At 49.1% G+C, this 24,694-nt stretch overlaps 1 protein-coding gene across 2 annotated transcripts; it reads left to right on the forward strand.

Annotated features, from left to right (window-relative positions):
* Positions 1-1,298: 1,298 nt before the first annotated feature.
* Positions 1,299-24,694, forward strand: LOC138815413 (palmitoyltransferase ZDHHC1). Of its 2 annotated transcripts, XM_070004792.1 has the most exons (12): positions 1,299-1,566; positions 11,296-11,384; positions 12,757-12,999; positions 17,626-17,801; positions 19,585-19,686; positions 20,010-20,134; positions 20,224-20,382; positions 20,619-20,731; positions 23,571-23,653; positions 23,844-23,937; positions 24,052-24,130; positions 24,248-24,694. In XM_070004792.1, exons 2-12 carry the CDS (start codon positions 11,373-11,375, stop codon positions 24,529-24,531), a joined length of 1,470 nt encoding a protein of 489 aa, XP_069860893.1. In that variant the 5' UTR covers positions 1,299-1,566; positions 11,296-11,372; the 3' UTR covers positions 24,532-24,694. The 2 variants fall into 2 exon arrangements, with proteins under 2 accessions (XP_069860893.1, XP_069860894.1); XM_070004793.1 differs by lacking the exon at positions 20,224-20,382.

Below are 24,694 nucleotides of genomic sequence, written 5' to 3' on the forward strand. Positions count from 1 at the left end.
ATGGTTTCAGTACCAGAGAGGACCCTGACTGGAGAGTTTATTTTTATTTTATTGGAATCACTAATCACTAATAGTGCAAGTTTTATTGTGAACACTCCATAGATGCCTAGTGTACTTTTATCATGTGCACTGCTCTATTACATTCCTTTAATTTCCTTCTCTTTTCCTCCCTTTTCAAACAGTATTTGGTGAGTTTCATTATGCTTTATGTACACACACACACACACACACACACACCCCACACTTACTAAAGGGTTTGGTTTTTTAAGAGACCAGGAGTCTTTTGGAATAACCTATGGAAAAGTGGGCTGGGAAGGTTGCTCAGTGGCATGTGTGTATGCCTTGCATGCATGAGGCTCTGGGTTCAATTCCTTAGCACCACATAAGCACAAAAAGCTGGAAATGGCACTGTGGGCTCAAGCGGTAGAGTTTTAGCCTTGAGCCCAGAGTTCAGGCCCCACAACTGACAAAAAAAAAAAAAAAAAAGAAAGAAAGAAAAAGAAAGGAAAGGAAAGTAGCCCAATGAAAATTAAAACTAACTTTGTCAACAGGTGGAAGATAGGAACTTCTAGAAGGATTTATGCTTGATTTTCAGGTAATAAAGAGATATTTTGTGGCATCTAAATTCATTTTTAATACTTTAATTTTAATCTTATAGGGTGCTTTAATTTTTCTTGTGTGATTTACTTGTCTAGATCTGTCTCTCCTTCAAGGACAGGAATCCCTGGATGACCCCCAAGGAGTATCTAGTGGCTACCACATATTTTCATTTAAAAAATACAATTGTTCATGCCTGTAATGCTAGCTACTCAAGAGGCTGAGATCTAAGGCTTTTTGGTTGAAGCCTGCCCTGACAGGAAAGTTTGTGCAACTCTTACCTCCAAATAACCACACGAACACACACACACACACACACACACACACACACACACACACAAGCAAATAGAGCCCAGTTCTACTGAGAGGTTGAGTCAGGAAGATCACGCGTTCGAGATTAGCCTGAGTTGTATAACAGGTTTTAGGTCAGCCAGGGCAATGTGATCCAGGGTGGTCTCAGGGGAAAGACTCTGGACTGGGGAAAGTCAGGACTGCAGGAAATCAGGGGTAGGGGTGTGTGTGTGGGGGTAATAAAAGTATGTTCTCAGAGACGACTTAGAAAACAATGGGAAATGGGAGGGACAAGGTGCCGGCGGGGGTCCCTGGCAAGCCCCGCCCCGAGCCAGGGTACCCGCGCTAAGAGAAGCAACGCGGTTTGGCCGCTGTGGGGCGCCGTAGCCCGCGCTGTTGCCAAGGGAACGGGCCCAGCGCCGGACGAGGCCCAACCCGCCCCGGCCTGGCCCGGCCGCGCATCCCGCCCGCCCGAGCTGGCGCGGGAGGACCCGGAGGCCCAACCTTAGTCCGGGATGGGTCCTCGCTCTCGGGCCTGTGGCCTCCCAGTCCCGGGGACCGACACCACCGCGGAGGTCTGAAGTGCGGCCGGCCTGGGGAGGGCGGCCGGCCTGGGCGGGGCCGAGCCTCTGGCTGACCTTGGCAGGGCCAGTTTGGCGCTGCCGCCACCGAGAACAGGTGAGGAGCCGCCGCGGCTTTGGTCACCCCCGAGCCGGGCCGGGGCCGTGGGGCCGGACTGCGGCATGCCTGGCAGGGCTCTGGGCTCGAGCCTCGGGCTGAGCCCGCGGCTGGGGCTCCAGGGACCTGGCCCAACGCGAGGCTGCCTTCTAGAATTCTTCAGGTTCGCAGCTACGCACCGGCTGCCAGGTTCTGTGCCAGGCGCGGGGCCACGGAAGGCCCGAGCCAAATGCCTTCCGTCTCCACAACCCCCAGACAACTAAGGAGGGGTGGGGAAGCAGGCGCCAGACACATGACATACGTGATTTCCGATCGGGAAAGTGCTCTGGCGATGAAACGGAGGGGGTGGCCGGGGAGGGTCCGCCTGGGAAAGGTGACTTTTAAGCTAAGACGTGGAAGTTGGACAGGAGCCAGCAGTGTGAGCAGAAGGGCGTTTTTCTAACGGAGGGAAAAGCAAATACAAAAGATCTGAAGGCAGTAGATATTAGGATGGGACAGAAAGGGCAAGGGCTCTTGAAGGAAGGCCATGCTGAGAGTTAGAACTTCATCCTAGCAGGTTGAGGGAACCACTGAAAGTTTTGATGGGTTTCTGTGTGTGTGTGTGTGTGTGTGTGTGTGTGTGTGTGTGTGTGTGTGTGTGTGTGTGTGTGTGTGTGTGTGTGTGTGTGTGTGTGTGTGTGTGTGTGTGTGTTGGTACTGGGGTCTGAACCTCAGGGCCTGGGTGCCATCCCTAAGCATTGTTGCTCAAGGCTAGTCCTCCACCACTTGAGCCACAGCTCAAGCCACCCGCCTTTTGGTGGTTAATCAGAGATGAGAGTCCCATAGACTTTGACCCCCTATCCTCAGATCTGTCTCCTGAATAGCTAGAATTACAATTGTGAGCTGCAGGCCACCTGGCAAGTTAGTGAGTTTGTTTTCTTCCTTCCTTCCTTCTTTCCTTCCTTCCTTCCTTCTTTCCTTTCCTTTCCTTTTCTTTCTTTCTTTCTTTCTTTCTTTCTTTCTTTCTTTCTTTCTTTCTTTCTTTCTTTCTTTCTTTCTTTCTTCCTTTCTTTCTTCTTTTCTTTTTTCTTTTTTGTGTCATTTGTGGGACTTGAACTCAAGGCCTGGGCGCTGTCCCTGAGCCTCTGTGTGCTCAAGGCTAGAACTCTCCCACTTGAGCCTCAGCACTATTTCCAGTTTTTGAGTGGTTAATTGGAGATACGAGTCTCACAGGGATTTTTTGACCCTGCTGGCTTCCAACCCATCCTCAAATCTCATCTTCCTGAGTAGCTAGGATTACAGGCATGTGCCACCAGTGCCCAGCTAGGTTTCACATTTTTTTTTTTTTTTTTTTTTTTTTGTCGGTCATGGGGCTTGAACTCTGGGCTTGGGCGCTGTCCCTCAGCTCTTCAGCTCAAGGTGAGCGCTCTACCACTTGAGCTACAGCGCCACTTCCGGTTTTCTAGTGGTTTATTGGAGATAGGAGTCTCACGGTCTTTCCTGCCCGGGCTGGCTTTGAACCGCGATTCTCAGATCTCAGCCTCCTGAGTAGCTAGGATTACAGGCGTGAGCCACCGGCGCCCGGCGGTTTCACATTTTTAAAAGCTCATCTCAGTATGACTTCTGTGAAGAAGTCATCTGCTGGCTGTCCTGGTTCTGCCTGTCTAGCTGTGCCTCCCAGGACATACTTTGTCTGAGACTTGATTCTCTGGTTTGTGCAAGGAGGATGTTGAGGGTGTTACTTATAAATGAGTGCCAAAGCAAGGGGCCATCCACATTGGACACCAATGATTAGATGGGTCTACGAGAACAGTTTGAAATGATAAGAGTGTTTTGAGGGTTGAATTAAGTGAATTCCCTGGAAGCACTTAAGCAGTGCCTGGCCTTGAATAAGTACCCTCCAAATGCCAGTGATGGCTATTATTATCATCAAAACACTGTAGGAGAGCAATGATGGAGGTTTGGTTTAGGGTATAATGGCAGTAGAGATGATGTTAAAGCATGGTTTCAGTTCCTTTCACTGAAGGAGAGGTAGATTCAGATATGGCTGAGTGGTGGTCCCTGCTTTTGTGGAACTTGTGGTTAGAAAGGTCTCTAAACTGGCAATCACCAAGAGATACAATAAAAGCAACAGTGGTATTTAATTAGCCTGTTCCCCCCCCCTTTGTTTCTGTTTTTCTTATTTTGTTCTGTTGCAACTTTGTTCTTAAAGACATTCTGGGTGGGTGTTCCCCAAGGCTGGCTCTTAAAATCTTTAGTTGATTTCCTTGTTAAAATCCACAACCCTTGCCTCCTTCATTGCCTTGCCTCTGCTTCCTGTTGCTCCCTCCTCTTTGTCCTCTTGTATTAATCTGTATTTCCACCCAGTTTGTAGTGGTTGCTGCAGGAGAATGGCACAGAAATGTTTGCACACCATGTCAACTCGGGAATGACTGAGGTTTCAAGTTTTTTTTCTTGCCATAGCAACTGCCTTCAGCATATTGTTTATGAGAGAGAAAGTAAAGAGCCCAGCCACATCTGAGACCAATGACTGGAGAGATCTTTGAGAACAACTTCAAGTTCCAGTTTATTTTCTGGGAATTATGTGCTGTGTATTCTTTAGTCAAACCATATTTTTAAGATACTCTTAATTTTTAAGATACTCTTCTGGGATCTGTAGGGAATTTTAATAAAGTACTTACCCCTAAAAGTCTCTTACAAATGATTTTTTTGCATTACACTATAATATACACTATAAAGCATTTCTCTCCAACTCCCTTTATGTGGTTAAAATTGGGCATATAACTGAGCACCAGTGGCTTATGCTTGTAATCCTACGTACGAGGCTGAGATCTGAAGATCGAGGTTCAAAGCCAGCCTGGGCAAGAAAGTGTAAGACTCGTTTCTCCAATTAACTAGAAAAAAGCTGGAAATGGAGGTGTGTCTGAAGAAGTATAGCTCTAGCTTTGAGCAAAGAAGCTCAGGGACAGTGCCCAGTTCCTGAGTTTAAGCCCCAATACTGGCATATACACACCCCCAAAAAACAACAACAAAAATGGGAGCATATTAAATCTCCATGAAGCTGGACACCAATGATTCATGCCTGCTCAAGAGGCTGAGTTCTGAGGATTGTGATTTGATGCCAGCCAGGGTGGAAGTGCAGCTGTGGGTCAAGTAGTATTCACAAGCCTTGAGCAAAAGAAGCTCAGGAACAGTGCCCAGTCCCTGAGTTCAAGCCCCAGGACCAGCACCAAAATAAATAAATAAATAATCTCAATGAGGATTATTTCAAAAAAAATTCTGGGGGAAAAAAACACCCCAAAACTTGTCTTAGAAATACCTAAAGAGGGCTGGAAAGGTGGCTTAGTGTTAGAGTGCTTGCCTTGCATACATGCATTTGATTCCTTAGCACCATATAAGTGGAATAAGCTGGAAGTGGTACTAGGGCTCAAGTGGTAGAGCTCTAGCCTTGAGCTGAAGAGCTCAGAGACAGCGCCCAGGCCCAGAGTTCAGGCCCCTGACCTACCAAAAAAAAAAAAAAAAAAGAAAAGAAAAGAAAGGAAAGAGAGGCAGACATGCTGAAACATGTCTGTAATACTAGCTACTTGGGTTGGGGAGCAGAGGTAGGTTAGGAGAATCTAGAGTTTGATGTCAAGCCAGGTCCAATGACTCACTCATACCTACAATCCCAGCTAGTTAAGAGGCTGAGATGGGAGAATTTCAGTTTGAAATTTTCATGGCAGACAAATTCAGGAGACCCTTATCTTCAGTTAACCAACACAAAGCCAGAAGTGGAAGCATGGCTCAAGTGGTATAGAGTGCCAGCTGATCAAACCAGGCAAGCAAGTAGGACTTCAAACCATTGAGGCCTTGATTTCAAACTCTGGTACCAGAATTTTTTTTTTCTTTCTTGAGGGCTAGGAACTTAGCTCAAGAGGTAGAATGTTTGGTTAATAGGCTCAAGGTGAAACCTCAAGTACAATATCCAATACTGAAAAAATGAGAACAAACAGAAAGAAAAGCACCCATTGACACAGACAATCTCTCACAGAAAGTCCAGATTTTCTAGGAGAAAGAAAAGATGTTTGGGACAAAACAAAACTGTCTGTGGAGTGCACCTTCTGGGTTCTGGGGATCATAGGGTATTGAGCTAGACCCTTGGCCAAGAATGGGAGCAGGGGTCGGTTATATTGCCTGGGGTCTGGTTCTAGTTTTGGTAAGACCCCCTAACAGAGTGCTGTGGCTCTTCCTAAAAGCTCAGCAGCTCAAAATTGCTTTCAAGAGTAATGAAGCACTTAAACTAGGACCAAACACTCTTGTTACGTGGTTGTTAGGCAGGAATTCCTGGTTTGTCTGGCCTGGAAGTGCATTTGATTTACAAGACAGCCCAGTGGGGCCAAGAAGGCAAGGAGTAATTTGTGTTTATTAATTGTGTGTATGTGTATGTGCAGTGTGGAATTAATCTCAGGGCTTCTGAGCTGCGCTGCAAGCTTACTTAAAAACAACAGCAAATGTCTATAAGTTTAAAAATTTAAACAGTACAAAGGGTACAGAGAAAAAGCAAATCTCTGTGTCAGCCTTAGATCTAAGGCTACTAGATCTCAGAGACAGAAAAGGGTTCTGTCTCAGATTCCCTGGTGCCAACCTTCTTTTCCCCATCAGTGGGGCTCTTCAAGCCTCCACTTCAGTCCTCTTACCCCAGACCCATACCCTCCCAGTTCCTTTGCTTCCCCCAGCAACTCTCTTTTGTAGTTGAGTTGATTCTGGAGTCCTTAGACATCTTACAGGAATCCAGAGCTGCCCTTCAGCCTTCCAGACCTAGAACTTTTTACTTTACTCGGGTTCCTTTGACAGTGCTATGTATAAATTTCCAAGCAACATTCCTAATTGTGTGTGTGTTTGTGTGTGTGTTTCTATGTTTCCCAGGCTGGCTTTGACTCTCATGCTCAAGTGATCCCTTGTCACAGTTTTCTGATGTGTAATATTGTACTTAGCTACTAAATATTTTTATTGGAGCACAGGTAGCAGGAAGTGGATCTACCATGTATCTGTATATAGTGAGAGCTTGAAATATTAAGATTTCCCTCATTTAACTTACGCATATAAATTCAGGTAGCTTCACCCTATTTTGAAAATGCTGTTTAAGGCATTTACCAAATGAGTATTGAATAGATTCTTGTCTTCCTGGCAATGGCCTGCACCTTGGAGGGACAAGGGAGGAGCCTGTTTAGCCTTTCTGGCCTTCCTTCCTTCCTCAGAAGCCAGGTAGGTCCTTGACTTTCCAAGGCAGCAGCCTTCTGTGGCTTTAAACTGTACAGGGCTCCCTTGCTCTTGGCTGTCCTCTATCTCTCCAAGCCTGACTCTGTGGTTTGTTCTTTGGAAGCAGAAGAGAGTGAAGAATGTTTTTACCAAGGCCCACATAACAGCCACCAGATACAGCTGGGGGCACCACGAGTGCAGCAGGGAGCTTAGCTGAAGGGCTTGACCTTCTCCCTCTGACCATGTTCTCCCCAAGCACGGGGCTGCTGGGCTGCTGTCTTCCTGAGCGAGTTTCCTGTTGTGTCACCTCTCCCCATACCAATGCCCTTCTTGCTCATAACCCCCACTCTCCCATGTCTAGAAAGCATTTATTAGCATTTTTTTGTTTTAATTTTAGTTTTTGGCTGGTACTAGGATTAAACTCAGGGTCTTGTGCTTGCTGTTCTGGCATTCCACCACTAGAGCCGTGCTCCCAGCCCCATCTAGAAAGCTTTTGAAAACATTCCTTACTATGCATCATCTCCTGCTTTAAACTTCTTTTGACTCCTGGTAACTTCTTCAGCAGTGCCCAAGTCTCCCCGACTTGGCCTCCTAGGGCTTTTATAACTCAGCCCTGTAGCTTCTCAGGGTTTAGATCTCTGGGCTCTGCACCATCTCTCACACTGAATAACTGGCCTATTGCAAGCACTGTCAAAATGCCCCTGCACTCACTGTCCTGATGGCAGTCTCCCAGGATCCCCAGAAAAGCAGTTGCTGAGGGTAAAGTGCCTGTTCTTATCTATGTTTGTCCTCAATTTACACAAAGGGCTGGGCCCTGGTAAGTACTGCCTCATCAGGATCTGTGTGTACTAGCTGACCAGGTTATTGGGGAGCAGAGCCACACATTCTCAATCTAGTTTGTCTGAGAAGTGCTGAGAGGGGAGGGAGACAGGTCTGATGACAATGCTTGGCCCCAGTGCGGGCCTTGGGCCCATCTTGGATTCTCTCCGACCTCCCAGTCCTTTTAATCAAAATCTTTTGGGCCAAAGGAATTTGTGGCCATCAATTCCATGAGAGAAAATGTTGTCAGTTAAAAGTTGGCTGTGGCAGGATTTGGGAGTAGGCAACATGCTTCTTCTGGCTGACCTCTCCAGCCTAACAGTATTCTGATTTGAGTGGGAGCTGCCCCCAGGGCTGTTTGCAGTCAGCCCCTGGCCTGCATGGTGACTCCTGCCCCAGAAGTCTAGGGTACAGTAGCATAAGGAGTACCTGTGGCCACAACCAGGCAAAGGGAAGGTATCAGCCATGTGCCTCTGTTTCTCCCTCAGGGTATAGGGCTCTTAGGTGTTGGGATAACAAAGGTGAAGGCAGGCTGACACTCAATCCATAGGTTTCTGTCAAGATATTTGCCCAGTGATGGTGTCTGTGGAGAGCTCATGTGCAATACAGAGATTTGGTCCCAGAGTGAAACTATCCAGCCCAACTGTATCCACAGGGCTCCACCTGATGACCCATGACTGTTTCCACAAATTGGGAACAAAGATTTGCTTGCAAAAACAGGCTTGCCAGCTTTATAATCCCTTTTGTCACCGATTGGAGGTGACAAGATTAGAATGGCAATTCAGTGGCCTACTTTTTATAACAATGAATTCTTTGGGTGTACTCTCTTAGGAAAATAACTTCAGAATTGCTTTTATAGCCATGTGGTGGCTTCAGGGCCTTTGTAGGGCCACTGGGATACCCTGGCTCTCTAAGACCAGTGCTGCCATCAGCTCACAGAACTCCAGGCAGAGGAAAAGGGGGTAGGTAAGGAGGTCTGAGGTCTCAATACCAAGGCTATTACAAAGCAGACTGCCTGCCAATCAGAATCCACCAGTGGTGAATCACCCAGGAAACCAATGGCTACAAAAGCCACCAAAGTGCACCCTCTACTGGAGGGTGAATAAATTTCATCCGTGCAGGCTTAATACTGTGGCACTAATCAAAGTCTACCAAACTTCTGACTTGCAAACTCTCCTTCCAATGTCTGGTGCCAGAAACGGCTCAGGACTTCAAAACACATCTGTGCTTCCTGAGTGTAGCTGCTGGTGCTTGCAGGAGGCAAGTAGAGCTATTCACTTGGCCTTTTTGAAGATGTCAACAATGTGCTCTTCATGCTAATGTGTAACAATTCTGCCAAAAGGTGTCTAGCTAGCGTGCTGTGTAAGTGCAGAAAATGCTTACAAATTCACTATGATGGGAAAATTCATTCTCAATTTTCCTTTTCTTTTTTCCTTCTATCGTTAGTTCTGAATGGTAGATACTTTTCTCCCATGGCCTCAAAAAGCATCTATATGATTGTGAATAGAAAAATAGGGGGACAAAAATCAGGCATTGATAATTTGTCCATTTTCATTTATGTGTTTTTAAAAGTATAAACACAAAGATAAAGCATGATAGCAAGATAAACTGTTTTAGTGAATAAATTTCAGCAGTTCAACTTATAGCAATTATAGATACACCTGTTAAAATTTTCTGGACAGTGCCAGTATTTGGATTTTTAAAAATAATTTTCTTATTGACTAAATAAATAGTAACATTTTAAGTATATATATATATATATATATATATATATATATATATATATATATATATATATTTCCCAGTCCTGGGGCTTGAACTCAGGACCTGGGCACTGTCCCTGAGCTTCTTTTGCTCAAGGCTAGCACTACCACTTGAGCCACAGTGCCACTTCTGGCTTTTTCTGTTTATGTGGTACTGAGGAATCGAACCCAGGCCTTCATGCATGCTGGGCAAGCACTCTACCACTAAACCACATTCCTAGCCCTGCTATATTTTTCTACTGAGTTTGCTAGTGTGTTTTTAATGTTGTATGATGTGCTGTTCATAAAATTATTATTATTGTCTGTGTAGTGGGGCTGGGTGCCTCATTCTCTCATTTGGTTTTTCAGTTGGTGCTTTACCACTTGAATCATGCTTCTACTTCTGGCTTTTGCTGGTAAGAGAGGAGTCTCACAAACTTTTCTGCCTAAGCTGACTTCAAACCATGATCCTCAGATCTTAGCCTCCTGAGTAGCTATGATTACAGACATGAGCTACCAGGGCCAAGCAAACATTTTTTAATTAAAAAAGAGAGAGAGGGCAAAAGCAACTTCAACCAGCTACTTCACTTGGGATATAAACCTTGTAGACTATGCACCATAGCCATACCTAGAGCTAGGAAGACAAACCAGGAAGTTGTTGAAGGGACAAAAAAAATCTGCAACTTAGTGAACATTTTCTTTTTTTTTTTTAAATTTAATTTAATTTTATTTGTGAACATACTGTACAGAGGAGTTACAATTACATGGGCAGGATAATGCGTACATTTCTTACCAAGCATTGCAGCCTCCTCCTTTGTTTACCCTTCACATCCCTTCCCAGCCTCCCCCCTCCCCCCCATCCCAATCCTATTCCTTCTCCCCCCCCCCCCCCCCCCCGCACCGACGTTGTAAAGCTCGTTTTGGACATAACAACTTGTGCTTCTCATTATTGTAACAGGTCCACCTGTATCCTTATAGAACTGGTTTTTCCCCATCTCCTCCACTAGTTATACTGACATCAAATATAGTGAAAGCAGGGGTTATACTGTGGGGGAGGGACATACAAAGCAACAAAGAGATAATCTCATAAATGCGTTAGAAACACATGCATGAAAGAAAAAAACATTAAAATACACATCTAAGGGTTCATTTTCCTGACATCACATTATCTGACCTTTTCCGCTTGACTCATACATATACTAGATATTTCAAATAAGGGAAACCATGGGACCTATGTTTCTTTGGGCCTGGCTTACTTCACTTAATATAATTTTTTCCAAGTTTTTCCATTTCTTAACAAATGGGGCAATGTCATTCTTTCTGATGGAGGCATAGAATTCCATTGTGTATATATACCACATTTTCTTGATCCATTCATCTACTGAGGGGCATCTGGGTTGGTTCCATATCTTAGCTATGGTAATAGTGAACATTTTCATAGTAGACATTTGCCCACAGTGTCACTGGTTAAAGCACCACCTTCAAAAGAGCACACACAGCTTCTCAGCTAGGAAGTGCAGAGCCAAAAATGAAACCTAGATCTGTTTCCTTTAAGGCTGGAGCTCTTCCTCCCCTCCCCACCATGTGTAGCTTTTTTATTGAAGAGGAAGGTGACTAGAAGATTCGATGAATCCCTGGGAGAAAACTAAGATCACTCTATTTAGCTTTGAGATGAGACCACTCACAGGTGATTTCAAACACCGCCAAGTTTGACCAGATGAACCTCAGGAAGCTGAAGAACAGAGCATCTGGGAGTAAATGTCCGATGGCCTGTGTGACAGCCGGTTGGCAGAGGGAGTGAGAGTGGATGGTGTGATGGGACTGGTGATGGGCACAGGATGGCCCTGTGCATGCAAGAGGAGGAATGGAAATGGGGCCGAGGGAGCCAGATGGCAGAAGAGAGGGCAGGTTTCCATGCCATTTACTTTGCCTACATTTCCTTTTATTTCAGATGTTTTCAAGTCAGCAAACATTCACTGAGCATCTACTACATACAAGATACAGTTCCAGCAGCCTGGGGGAAGACATATGGGGACAAAGGTGAATGACTCACTGAGTGTTTACTGCCTTTGAGGGCTACAGATATAAAAGGGGGATACATGGGAATGACGACATGATACAAACAGCAAAGGGAAAGTCTCAATAAAGACAGAGCAAAAACCTCCTGATTCTAGGACATCAGAGAAAGCTGGTCAGATGAGAGGATGCTTGAAGTGGGCTCTGAAGAGCCAGGCACATTCATTGTGCTAGGCAGTGAAGTAGGAAAGTATTCCAAGCAGATGTGCCAGGGTGGCGCATACCATGCCTTTTTTGCTTAGATTGCTGGCCTATAGGTAAGGGCTCCTGAAAGAATGTCCAGCTGCCAAGGTTTTGTTTCTTGCTCCAGGCCTTCTTATTGAGAGTTCAAAGCTGCCCTGCCTCCCAGGTGTGATGCTTCTGCTTGGATTGTAGTCCCATCTTGGGTTCAGAAGATACTGGTGGGTGGGACTCTTCCTCCTTTTAAGGATGAGCCCATCCCTTCCTGCTCCCAGTGTATCCTCAGACACTAAGCCAGCTGTTGGGCTAAGGGGAAGGCAGAGTTGGAGATGGGGATGGGGATGGGGGGTGGTGTTTGCTACCATCTGGTGGTTTGGCTCTAGCCAAAACCTAGACTTTTCCTGAACTTCCTCAAGGGATTCAAAAGGACATTAGGCCACCTTCCTAGGTAAATTTGTATACCAGGCCTGGATCTGCTTAGAGAAACGCGGTTGTTTCTGCTGCTGGAAGGAAGCAGAGGGGACTCCTCCTCCCTTCTTTTGTGCATTGACTTGTTCCCAGCCAAGAAGCCTCAGGCAGCCCTTCTGAAGCCTGGAGTGGAAGTTCCTGGCCCCTCTAAAAGGGATTAAGTGTCTGCTGAGCGTGGCTGAGGCCAGATCCCCCTTCTGACCCCACCCCCACCCCCAGTTCCCTTAGCAGAGGATAAGGGGCCCTCTCTGACACTTGCATTTGGATCTCAGGACGGAGGTGACTAATCCTAACAGAATCAGCATGTGTTCTCATCCCTCCGGCCCAGCCTGATATTGTTACCAGATGAGAACATGTCTTATTGGGTTTCACTTTGATGGCTGTGGAGACAGCACTTTGAGTAACAGGCAGCCACACTGTGTCCTGAATCACCCTGGACTCTCCTTTGTTCTGGCTAGGCTGGGGCAAGCTTGCTCTGGGGCTTTCGGACAGCACTCCATTCCCATTTCCCACTCTTCCCTACTGCCCATCTCTTTTGGGATAGGACCCTAGATTGCCCCCAAGATTTGGGAGGTGGCTTTGTGTCCCAGCTGTTTCCCCCTACTAAATCCTGGCTGCAGACAAGGGATCCTGGGCTCCTAGCCGGGCCTCTTCATCCTAATGCTCTCTCCTTTTTCTCTCTCTGGAGATGAACATCTGTAACAAGCCCTCCAACAAGACAGCCCCTGAGAAGAGCGTGTGGACAGCACCTGCACAGGCCAGTGGGCCCTCCCCAGAGCTGCAGGGCCAGCGGTCCCGCCGGAATGGGTGGAGCTGGCCCCCTCATCCACTCCAGATTGTGGCCTGGCTGCTGTATATCTTCTTCGCTGTGATTGGCTTCGGGGTCCTTGTTCCTCTCCTGCCTCACCACTGGGTTCCTGCTGGCTATGCTGTATCCTTGAGAAATAGTGGAATTGATGCACTAAAGTATAGGGCAAGGGATAGCCAGAAATCAGTGGCCTGAAGCTGGGCTCAGAGCCTCAGGAAGCACAGGGTGGGGCAGAAAGTATGAGCCAGATCCTTCTCTGTCTGGCCTCCAGCCCCCACCTGACCCCTCATCTGACAGAGGGACTAGCCAGCTCTGAAGTACTGTGGAGCATTTAAAACTCCATTGTAGAGGTGCCGCAGAAGCCCACAGAGAAGGGTCTTAAAGCTCTTTCAGCCAGGCTGAAAGAATTGACAAATTAGGGATTGATTATTTCATTTGTAAAATAATTTGTCACGGGTAGAATTCTTTCACATAGTTTCTTTCTTGGTATACATAAAATGTGGTTTTGTTTACAAATAGATTATTATGCTATACCCAGACTGTTTGTAGTAAGCTCACTGATTTTTTTAAATTAAACCATAGCCAAGCATTGGTGAGTCATGTTTGTAATCCTAGCTACTCAGGAGGTTGAGATCTGAGGATGGAGATTTGAAGCCAGCCTGGGCAGGACTCTTACCACTAGAATACTGGAAGTGGAGCTGTAACTTAAAGTGATAGAGCTCCTGCCTTGAGCAGAAAAGCTCAGTGACAGCACCAAGGTCCTGAGTTCAAACTTCATGACTTTCACACACACACACACACACACACACACACACACACACACACACATTAACTCTTTTAAGGTAAGGGGAAATATGACCAAAAAGTAGCATAGAGGTGCCATGGAAGCTCCTGTGACTGCCCAGCCATGGTTACAACTCCTAGGAGCAATGGCTTGGTGTTCTTTTAGTATCCTGGAGTACAAGGGTGAGTTTGAAAACCTGGGATGCACAATCACCTTGGTCCTAGCTCAGCTCCTTCAGGATTCTGCCTGGCTGAGCAGCTTCTCTAACTCTCTGGGCCTCCCTTGTGTGCCTGTAAGGATTCTGCTTGTTTTCTCTTGGGGGAAAGGGAGGAAGAGCATACTAGGAAGGTATGAGCACTGGAAGGCACGACCATGGTGAGGGAGGGCACAGAGAGGAGGCGGTCATCCTTACAAAGTGTCAAAAGTGTCATGGTGGGGCTTCCTGGTTCACTGGAGCCCAGAGCCTTATTACCAGCTCTGAATGAATGAAAAGCTGGACTTTCACAAGTTGACCAACCGACTTTAGTGAGATTGAGTGGAATTTTCATGGACATTCATCGTATGGCTGGAGTAGTTCCATCCCTTACTCAGGATTATCTGGATTTCTGCCATCAGGGTGCCTGGGAAGTCAGATGAATGAAATAAGTAGGGTCAGAATAAATAACAGCAAACAAAACTAACTTGCAATGATGGAGTACTCATATGTGCCAGGTACTGTGTCAGCGAAGGCAGGCATTCTCACCACTTTACTAATGAAAAAACAAACTCAGAGAAGGCAAATGAGTTCCTAAGGTCACACAGCTGGTACTCAGTGAGGCCAGAAGATCTGCTCAGGGAACCTGACTGAGGAAGTGGAATGGTTTGGGGGTTTGTTTTTTTCCCCTAATTAATTATCACTCGCAGAGTCACCAGGTCTGGAACCCTGAGTAGGGCTCTGTGCAGTGTCTCAGAGTTCCTGAGTGAGATAGGGTAATGTATATACCAGGTTCTTCCAGGGGATTAAAACTGGCCTATGCTTTAGAGATGCAAGATGAACTTTGTGTGCTCGTGGCCAGCTAGATAGAGGCAAAGCTGGCAGGTTTAACATGGCAGTCACACCGAATGTTAAGTGTGTGATAGAGACTCAGACAGCAGACTGTAGGAGCAGAAGGAGACCATCTGCACCTATCCAGCACATACCTACTGCTCACAGCTCTCCCCTCCTTATGTACTGTTGGCAAGAGGACTCCTTTCCTCCTCTGTTGACATCCAGTCATCAAGTCCTATTTATTTTACCTTCTTAGTAGCTATAGGATCTGCACTATTTCCTTCCCACTGCACTCTGCCTCTCTGAAATCACTAGCCATTTAGTTACACTCTTGGCCTTCTTCATTCCTGAAGCCAGAGTGGCCCTTTAAAAAACCTGAAATCTGATCATATTTCCAGCTCAGAACCCTGTAGTGGCTCCTTCCTGCCTTTAGGAATGAGGCTGTCTGCATCTGGACTCTGCCTGTCTCCTAAGCTTCCTTTTACACGATTTCCCCTGTTCTTTGTTTCAATACTGTGTGTCAATGCCTGGAAGCTCCTTGTTCCTCTCCCTAGACCAAACACCCAGCTGAGTCAGAAGTCAAGAACTTGCAGTTTATGGTGTTCAAATTTTATAGATGTGGAGGAATAATTAACACACAAAACACATAGATCTCTTCCTATAGGTATTTTTTGAAAAGTACTTATTTCTTTAACATTGAGAGATAACACATAAAACCTGACTTCTAGGGCTGGGAAGGTGGCTTAGTAGTAGAATGCTTGCCTTGTATGCATGAGGCCCTGGGTTCCATTCCTCAGCACCACATAAGCAGAAAAAGCCAGAAGTGGCACTGTGACTCAAGTGGTAGAGTGCTTAGCCTTGAGCTGAAGAGCTGAGGGACAGTAACCAGGCCCAGAGTTCAGGCACCATGACTAACAAAACAAAACAAAACAAAAACCTGATTTCTAGTTCCATTTGAAAATCTGGAACTTGGAAACATGGGCCTTCATTCATTTTTGGGGAGTTGTGTGTGGGGATGCTAGTCCTGAGACTTGAAATTAGGGCCTGTGCTCTTCCTGAGCATCTCTGTGCAAGGCTAGCACCCTACTACTTGAGCCACAGTTCCACTTCTTGCTTTTTTGGTAGCTCATTAGAAAGTCTCACAGATTTCCTGCCCAGGTGGCTTTGAATCTTGACTCTCAGACCTCAGTCTCCTGAGTAGCTAGGATTGCAGGTGTGACTCATCAGCACCTAGTAGGCCTTTATTCTTGTATGGCAGTCATGAGCTGACACCACACATCTTCCACCACTCTGATTGGCACCTTGCACGTTCCCAGTAGCCACAGCACCCAGCCAGTCCCCTCTCATCTACATTACCTCCAGGGCTGGCTCTCCATTCCTCTCCAAGTCTCAGCCAAGATAATACTGCCACAGGAAACCTTCTGGGGCCCTTAAGACTAGATGAGGCCACTCAGTTACAAATATCCATACCTACAGTCTTCTTTGTCATTAACCTGTCATTTGGTTAATATATGCATTTTCCACAAGACTGTAGGCTCCTCAGGACTGGGGACCAGGTCTTTCCATCTCCCTCAGTGCCTGGCCTCAGTAAATATTTGAAAGAATGAACGTAGTAGGTGGGTGGGAGAAGGGTAGGAGCAGACAGGAAGCTAAAAGTTTGCCCACACTGTGTCTTTGAGAGGTTGGAATAGTGAGATACAGCAGCTGATGGTAGCAAGAGACAGGAAGGGGCCAGAGGAAGAAAAGAGCTTTGGTCCTGAGCTGAGGCATGAATGTCATCAAGAGAAACATCAAGAGCAACTGTAGGAGTTTTAAGAAGGGAAGGCTTTAGTGTTTTCAGTGTATACTGCTTTAAAAAAAGGTGGCTGGTCCCAGGGCTTGAACTCAGGGCCTGGGCACTATTTCTGAGCTTCTTTTGCTCAAGCTAGCACTCTACCACATGAGCCACAGTACCACTTCTGGCTTTTTCTGTTTATTGGTACTGAGGATTGAACCTAGGGCTTCATGCATGCTAGGCAAACACTCTACCACTGAGCCACATTCCCAGCCCTGTTTTTCCTCTTTCAAGTATTATACAGCACATTAAGGCATGGCCTGGCTCATGCAGAGATAGGAACAAAGTTGAACAGTTGCTAGGTGAAAGATGAATGATGGGTGGGGCCCCAATAGTTGAGGCCTGATGTCTGCTTTACTAGCAAGAGAATGGGGGAAAGAAAGAATGGATGGGTAGAGGGTGGGAGGATAGATGTCAGCTTGAGTGGAATCTAAGGCTGGGTTTTTACAGTCAAACTTGAGCAAGTTGTCAGCATATTCATTGGCATTTGTCTCAGTACTCAGCAGCTAGCCTTTGCAAGTGCTTCCTTCAGCTATAGGAGTTGGTCCTGCGCCCCTCCTAGGCTCTGAACATGTCAGATCATTGCAGACACTTCAGTGTCCAGGCCCTAAGTGCCTGGACTCTAGGTGGGGGAGGCAGCAAGTGGATGAGCCCCATCTGTAAGTGATTCTCCATCTGGCCCCAGCTGCTAAAAAAAGGATGGCTCTTTCTTGCAGCTGACTTCCTGCAAAAGCAAGACAAACAAGCTCAGAATTTTAACCTTAGGTCCCCACACCTCCATGATGTCTTTCAGTCTCACTTCATCTTCTGGAATCAGAAACCAGAAATTGGCTTGAGATCAGACCAGCCAGGGCCTGGAGTGATGAGGCCAACACCTTATGGTTAGTAGCACCAGGCACTGCCATATGAGCTCCATTCCCAGATGCTCTTCTCTTCCATCTTGGGATCAGGGGTCTGCTGGAGAGGGCTAATTAGGAGGTGTTTTGTGGGGCTGGAGATGGCAGGTGGCACAGGGGGAATTTTTACACAATGGGAGTGGCATAGAGGTGAGGACTTATCAGCGCCCAGCTGCCAAAGTGTGGAGTCTTTAACCTACTGGGCCAGTGCATGGGGGCCATCTTTGCAGGCCACCTTGTGGTGCACCTGACTGCTGTCTCCATCGATCCAGCAGATGCCAACGTGCGAGACAAGAGCTATTCTGGGCCCTTGCCCATCTTCAACCGCAGCCAACATGCGCACGTCATTGAAGACCTGCACTGCAACCTGTGCGATGTGGATGTGTGAGTGTATGTGTGGCTGTGTGTGAGTGCATGGTACACATGAGCCATGAGTGTCCCTGGGGACCTGGCAGCTGGCTTTAGGGTGGAGACCCCAGGGCTTCACAGTCACCCCTGATATCCCAGAACCCTGTTTTTTACACGGTCAGAGTCTTTCAACTGGGTATCAGGAAGATAAGAAGGTGGGTGGAAAACATGAGTACTGTTTGGTACTTGCACAACTTTTCGGAGGGTAGCACTAGGGTTTGAAGTCAAGGCCTCATGCTTGCTAGGAAGATACACTACCATTTGGGCGAACTTGTGTTAGTTATTTTTCACATAAAGTCTTTAATTTTTGTTGGGGCTGCTACAGTTGAGCTGAGACTGCTGGTCTCAGACCACCATCCTCCTTACCTCTAGCCCTTCTTCTAAGTAGGATTACACACCTAATTTATTTGTTGAGGTGAGGTTTCCCTAGTTTTTGTGGGGGCTGATCTCAGTTTTACCTCTCAAGCAGCTAAGATCACTGGCAAACACATTCTGTCACAAACATTTCTCAATGACTTAAGTCTGCCAGTAACACCCCCATCTCTCAAGCACCCAGGTAGGGACAGGAGAGTTAACACTTGGGTACCGTGTGCTAAGTACTGTGTACAAACATCTGCCAGGTGGGCAGCAGTTTTCTCCTGTCACAGAGGAAGAAGAGACACAGCTTCTAAGCAGGATCACAACCCCAGTTACCTGCCCAACTCACTTGGGGCAGGGGCAGATTTTCTTTCTGTGTTATTCATGAGAAGTCTGAGGCCCCAAAATGGCCAAGTGAAGTACCACCAATCCTCCCCTGGCTAGCTCTGGTGCCTCTCTACTAGGGCTCTTCTCTCCTCTTCTGGAGCTTTCTAGTTTCCAGCCTCAGGTAAGGGATGAGGCATAGGGCTATTTGTGTAGCCCAAGGCCAGCTTCACTCTTGGAATCTGAAGACTCAGGAAGCCTGTTAAAAGGGTCTGTCCACAGACGGAAGAAAGCCACAGCACGGAGGTATTGAGGACTTGGCAGTGGGCCATCCTGTCATTTCTAGGCACTTATTTCTAATGGTTGTGTTGGCAGTTGGTTTCTATTGCAGGGTTTGTCCTGTTCTGGGGAGGAGGGCATGACCTGTTCTTCTGCAGTCCTTTGGGCCTTCTGGGGACCCTTAGGTCTTCTGACTCTTCTGAGGTCAGACCCCTACTTGCATCCTAATGAGGCCTCCCCTCCCCTGCCCCATACAGTGAGTTCCCTTAATGCCCACCTGGATGGCATCTTGCACCTCTCCTTTTGGCACTTTGTCTGATTAGCCCACACAGGCTGAGGTTTTCTGAAAGAATGCCAGTAAGATTCGTCTAGAATGGCATGGAAGCTGACCTCAAAACAGAGCTGTAGGAAGAGCAATGAGGCCATAGTCCTGGCAGCCTTGCTTTCCCCCACCCGGGGCCCCACACCTGCATCTTCTAGCTTGGCAAAGAGGTCCTTGCTTGGAAAGGAAGCTCCTTTTCAGTTTCTCACGACCATCACTTGGTACAAAGTCCAACAGCAGGGCCTTCCAATGCCCTGCTTCGGGAGCGCTGCCTCCCCCAGGATCATACCCCCACGGTTTCGCCAGAGGGCGCGCGCTCCCCATCGCAGCGCTCCGCTGTGGGGCGGAGTGGAGGCGCCTGGGTGGATGGACTCCAAGCCTAGCGATGGGGCTCATACACTGGCTGGTGCCTGCCTGCCCTGGCAGACTCGAAGGGCAGGATGGGCCAGCCGACCTTGTGGTTCCTTCTGCCCGTAGGAGCGCTCGCTCCAAGCACTGCAGCGCCTGCAACAAGTGCGTGTGCGGCTTCGATCACCACTGCAAATGGCTCAACAACTGCGTGGGTGAAAGGAACTACCGGTGAGCCCGGCCTTAGTAGGCCCGCTTGTAGGGGCGTGAGGTGCGGGTGCTGTGCGAGCCAGCCTCCTGGGGTGCACACCATGTGTGCTGCTCTGGGGATGTGGGCCGGGACCGTTGAGGGTGGATTTAGGGTCTTCCATCCTGCTGGCCCAGAGGAGGATGGGGGGAGCCTGACAGAGGCCGGCCATCTTCAGTTTTGGCTCCTGAGGACTTGGGGCTGTGGGATCAGGGCCCGTGGGCCTCGGAGCCCTCCCCGACCTGAGCTGATGGCCCTTCCACAACTGGAGCTCACTGGTGCTGACAGCTGCCCATGGCCGGGCCAGGCTTTTTCTACACAGCGTGGCATCTGCTTTACTGGGTGTCCTGCTCCTGGTGCTGGTGGCCACTTATGTCTTCGTGGAATTCTTTGTCAATCCCATGAGACTGCGCACAAACCAGCACTTTGACGGTCAGTTTGGGTTCCAGGCCTTCTCCCCTGCCAGACACCTGGTCACCGGTCCCCGCCCTGGCTGAGCACTGTCTACTTGTGCCTTGCAGTCCTGAAGAACCACACTGATGTGTGGTTTGTGTTCTTGCCTGCTGCCCCTGTGGAGACGCAGGCTCCTGCCATCTTGGCTCTGGCTGCCCTCCTCATCCTTCTGGGCTTGCTCTCCACAGCCCTGCTGGGTCACCTGCTCTGCTTCCACATTTATCTCAGTAAGTGCTCCCACCAACATCTGCCTTGCAGGGGACAGGAGTCCCTAGACTGCATGAAGGTACCCCATTAGGCTTCCAGCCCTGAAACAATGCCCTTTGTGGTGGCCTGGCCTCACTCCACAGCTTATTATTTATGTGAACAGATGTTTGAGCTTAGTACTAGGTTGGTTGTCGTTGCCTTGTGAGCTCCAGGGTCCCCCTCCCACCGCTGAGCCCTTTCCTCCGTTTCCTACCAGTGTGGCACAAGCTCACCACCTATGAGTACATCGTGCAGCATCGCCCACCACAGGAAGCAAAGGAGGCCCAAAAGGAGCTCAAGTCATGTCCGCCCAAGATGCGGCCCATTCAGGTATAGAAGTGGCCTGCAAGGATGGTTGGGGGAGTAGGGGGGTGAGCCTTTGTGTTTGGGGTGTGTGTGTGTGTGTGGATGGGCTGTGCATTGAGAGCCAATAAGGAGAGCGGGCCAGGGAAGCAAGCCTGGAGCAGCAACTAGAGTAGGAAATGCTGCTGTGGCAGGGCCAAGTACTAAAGGAGTAATACCATATCCATTACTACTCCAGCCATGTACTGGAGGAGCAAAATATGGGGTCCTGAAATAGTTGGTTGGAGGCTGTAGAAGAGGAAGGGATGGACCAACAACCTGGTTGTTCAAACTGGAACCATCTTTTCTCTTCATCTGTGACTTTGTCCTCTTGTGCACATTAGTTTTAGAACAGCCCAGGAGACAGTTACTAACCCATGTTGCAGATGAGCACACTGAGGCCTGGAAAGGTTAAACAGAAGTTGGGTCTAGGAATAGTTAACCGCAAAGCAGGAACTGTCCAGTGTAGGCTGTGGCCTGGCCAGCCCAGCTGCTGACCAGCCTATCCCCATTCTCACGCCCCTTGGCTTCCGGAGGTCAGCAGCTGGGGATGGAGGTGGTCCAGTCCTTGGTGCCCCTAGGGACTGGGAAGGTCAGGGGCCCAGACAGGCTTTGCCGAGAAGGCTGAGCCCTGAATCTTGAATCCTCATGGCAACTGGACACAAACACAGGCTAGTGGGTGGTTGAAGTAGACTTGGGACCTTACCTCTCCTCATCACCAAGGCTGGACCCTGCCTGTGGGCTATGCTGGGGTGGTGGTGGACCAGTGCCCCTGAAACAAAGGTGTGGACCCCCTGCCACACCACCATAGACTGGTGTCCTGGTGCTGGGCACTGACCTGTGTTGACACAATTGTAGCAGACATTTGGGCCTATTGAGGCAAAGCTGGCCCTGGGGTATCCAGACTCCAGGGCTTATGCCTATGCCCTGTTTAGGCTTTGAAGCCACATGTGGCAGCAGCAAGGATCTTTAATTTCTGTTGTGTCCATTTACAAATGCCTTGAAGGAGGCCCACGCAGCAGGAGGCCCACGCATGGCTCCTTTTACAGAGGTAGGCGAGGTCGAGGTGCTAAGGTACCGTTCAGGATGATGCAAATATCTGAAGGTCTCTGAGAGATCATCTTAAGACACAGTTGAAATGAGAGATGGAAGGTCTGAGCAGGGACCTCCTTGTGACATTCTCAGACTTCTCCAGCAGCCTCCGGCCTGGTTCCTATCCCATCCTAGAGCCCAGAGACCCCAGGTTAGGGTTTTGCTCACCTCTGCTGGGCCCTGGAGGGTGCCAAGTCCACACTGGGAGGGGGAAAGATGGGGAGGATAATCTTCAAGTAATCCAGTCTCTGGGACTGACCTCTGACCCTTGACCCTTGGCTCACCTGCTTAGATGGGCACCAAGGGTCAGCTCAGCAGGAGGTTGGACATTTGCTTCCCTGGGACTTCAGACATTACACCCATGCAGCCATTCATCAACAAGCCTGGCTCTGTCCCCATTCCTCCAATATGCCAGGGCTCCAGCAGGCAGCCTCCCCACCCCCATCCAGCAGGAATGCAGGAGGGGCTCCCTCTGGAGCCGTTGCCCCCAAACATAGGCTTGTTTTAGAGACAGCTTTGCTGTTACAGTGTCTTCTTTGCATTAGTCAGGACGCCTCAATCTCCATGGAAACGTCTGCCTAGCAGGCGACAGCTGTCCGTGCTCCCTTCAGCTCCAAGCCTTGGCTCCGCCCCTTGCCCTGTCGCCACACCCTTCCCAAGCTTGCTTTTCCTCCTTTTGTCTCCTCACCTGCAGACCTCCCAGGTGTAGTTGGGGGCTTGTCACAGATGCTAGGGTGCTTGTCTACCTGCTCCTGTGACCTCCCAGCCACAAGGCCTTTTGCTTTGGGGGCTGGCGTCAGCCTCTCTCATTTTCATCATGAGGCCCAGCTATTGGTGCCAGAAGGGGGCTGTAGCACTGTTTGTTCCATCACGTACTGCCTTCCTTTCCCTAGAGGGGCAGTGGCTGCCAGCAGCCAGCAGTAGTAGTGATGGGTGGTACTCTATGAGGGCTAGGGGCCCTGGACCCAACTCTGCTCCATGAGAGCTGGCTAGCCTCGCTCATAACCTCCTGTGCACACTCAGGCCTCTGAACAGCTGCCTGGTTAACAGGTCAGGGAAAAAAAAATCAGAGGCCGGAGGCCTGGGAGGGCCTTATAGCAGAGGGGCCCATTTTCCATCCCAGCCCCCAGCTGAGCAGCTGTAGCTCAGACATAGCTCAGGATCTATGGGACCATTGCCTTTATCAAGTAGTAGAGTTTGACTAAATGAAATGAGACTCTGTGTGTGTGTGTGTGTGTGTGTGTGTGTGTGTGTGTGTGTGTGTGTGTGTGTGTGTGTGATTTAATTTTTATCCTGGACCTGGGAATTAAACTCAGGGCCTGGGCATTGTCCCCAAGCTTTTGTGCTCAAGGCTAGTGCTCTTACTATTTGAGCCACAGCTCTACTTCCAGCTTTTTGGTGATTCAGTGGAGATAAGAATCTCATAGACTGTCCTGCCCTGGCAGGCTTTGAACCTTGATCCTCAGATTGCAGCCTTCAAAGTAGCTAGGATTACAGGTGTGAGCCACCAGTGCTAGCCTGGGCGTGGGTGTTTTAAGCCTCTTGTTGCAGAGGAGTTTGGTTCCCAGCACTGTGGGAAACCAGGAAGACATTCCTAGACCCCCTAGGATGAGGCCTCCATCTTCCACAGAGGTCAGGGAGGGCTTGTACCGTTTCTGTTGGGGTGGGCTCAGACATCAGGAGGCCCTGGATCCACACCTGGCCTTCCAGCCTCCATGACCCCCACCTTCTCCAGGAGATGGAGTTCTACATGAGGACTTTCAGCCATGTGCGTCCAGAGCCTCCAGGACAGGCTAGGCCAGCTGCAGTAAATGCCAAGTGAGTGCCACTTGGGTATCTTCTAGCATAGCAGGGCCATGGGAGGTGGGAAAAAGGAAGTAGACCAAGGTCAAGGCATGGGTGTGGGTCCAGCCGAGCATTGCTCTGTCTTCTGCTTGGAAGGGATATCCAGTGGGGATGGATTTGGGGATCAGCATCCCAAACTTGTCCTCCTGCTTTTTTTCCCCAGCCCCTCACAGTTTCTTGCCACTCAAGACCAGGCGGAGCTTCCACAGCCCTCCTCCCCCGACATTCTGGCCCTGCCTCCCCAGATCCGACCCCAGGTAAGAAGACTGGGCTTGGCCCTTGGCCCAAGTGAAGGGAGAGGGCAAATGCCTCTTGCCTGACCCTTCTGCTGCTCAGGAGTAGCCTTCACACTCCCCACTTGGTCTCTGCAGAAAAAAAGGAAGAGGCACACGTATAAGATGCCCATGTCAGAGATCTTGGACCGGGAGTCCCAGCTTCCCAGGCTACGAGGTGAGCAGGGTGAGCGGCCCTCCCTAACTGGGCCCTGCTTGGGGAGCTCTGAGGGAGGAGGGAAAGGCAGAGTCCTAAGCAGCCACTCCGAGACTCATGTTTCACCCCACTGCGCAGGACCCCACGCCCCGGGCCGTCGTGCCAGCTCGTCCACGGATTCCTCCAGCGCCAGCTCGGTGCACTCCGCTGGCCCTGCAGGCGCCTACCACTCGGCGTCCGCGGAGTCAATGGACGAGATTCCGGTGGCACAGACGCGCCTGGGCAGTGCAGCCCTGGGCGCCCCGGGGAGCAAGGGCCGGGAGTCTGGGCTGGCGCTGCAGGCGCGGGCGCCGGCCGTTTTCGTGAGCCTGAGCAGTGGCGAGCCCGGGACGCGCGGAGGCCGCGAGGGCGGCCTGCCTTAGCTGGGCTGAGCGGCGGCGGCCCGGTTCTCTATGCAACACCCCACCTATACCGCACCGAGTGCACTTTAGGGGCGCCAGGCCGGCGGGGTCGGCCTCCCTCCTCTACTCAGCAATATCCGTCCCACCGGCCCCGATGCTCCAATAAACTTTTTTTTTTATGCTT

The sequence above is a fragment of the Dipodomys merriami genome, unplaced genomic scaffold, assembly GCF_024711535.1.
Source record: "Dipodomys merriami isolate MVZ:Mamm:240054 unplaced genomic scaffold, mDipMer1.0.p SCAF_64, whole genome shotgun sequence".
Taxonomy (NCBI): Eukaryota; Metazoa; Chordata; class Mammalia; order Rodentia; family Heteromyidae; genus Dipodomys; species Dipodomys merriami.

Coding starts and splice junctions, on each gene's coding strand:
- LOC138815413 (XM_070004792.1), top strand. Junction 13,000..17,625: donor GGGTTCCTGCTGGCTATGCT/GTATCCTTGAGA, acceptor CTACTGGGCCAG/TGCATGGGGGCCATCTTTGC. Junction 17,802..19,584: donor AACCTGTGCGATGTGGATGT/GTGAGTGTATGT, acceptor TTCTGCCCGTAG/GAGCGCTCGCTCCAAGCACT.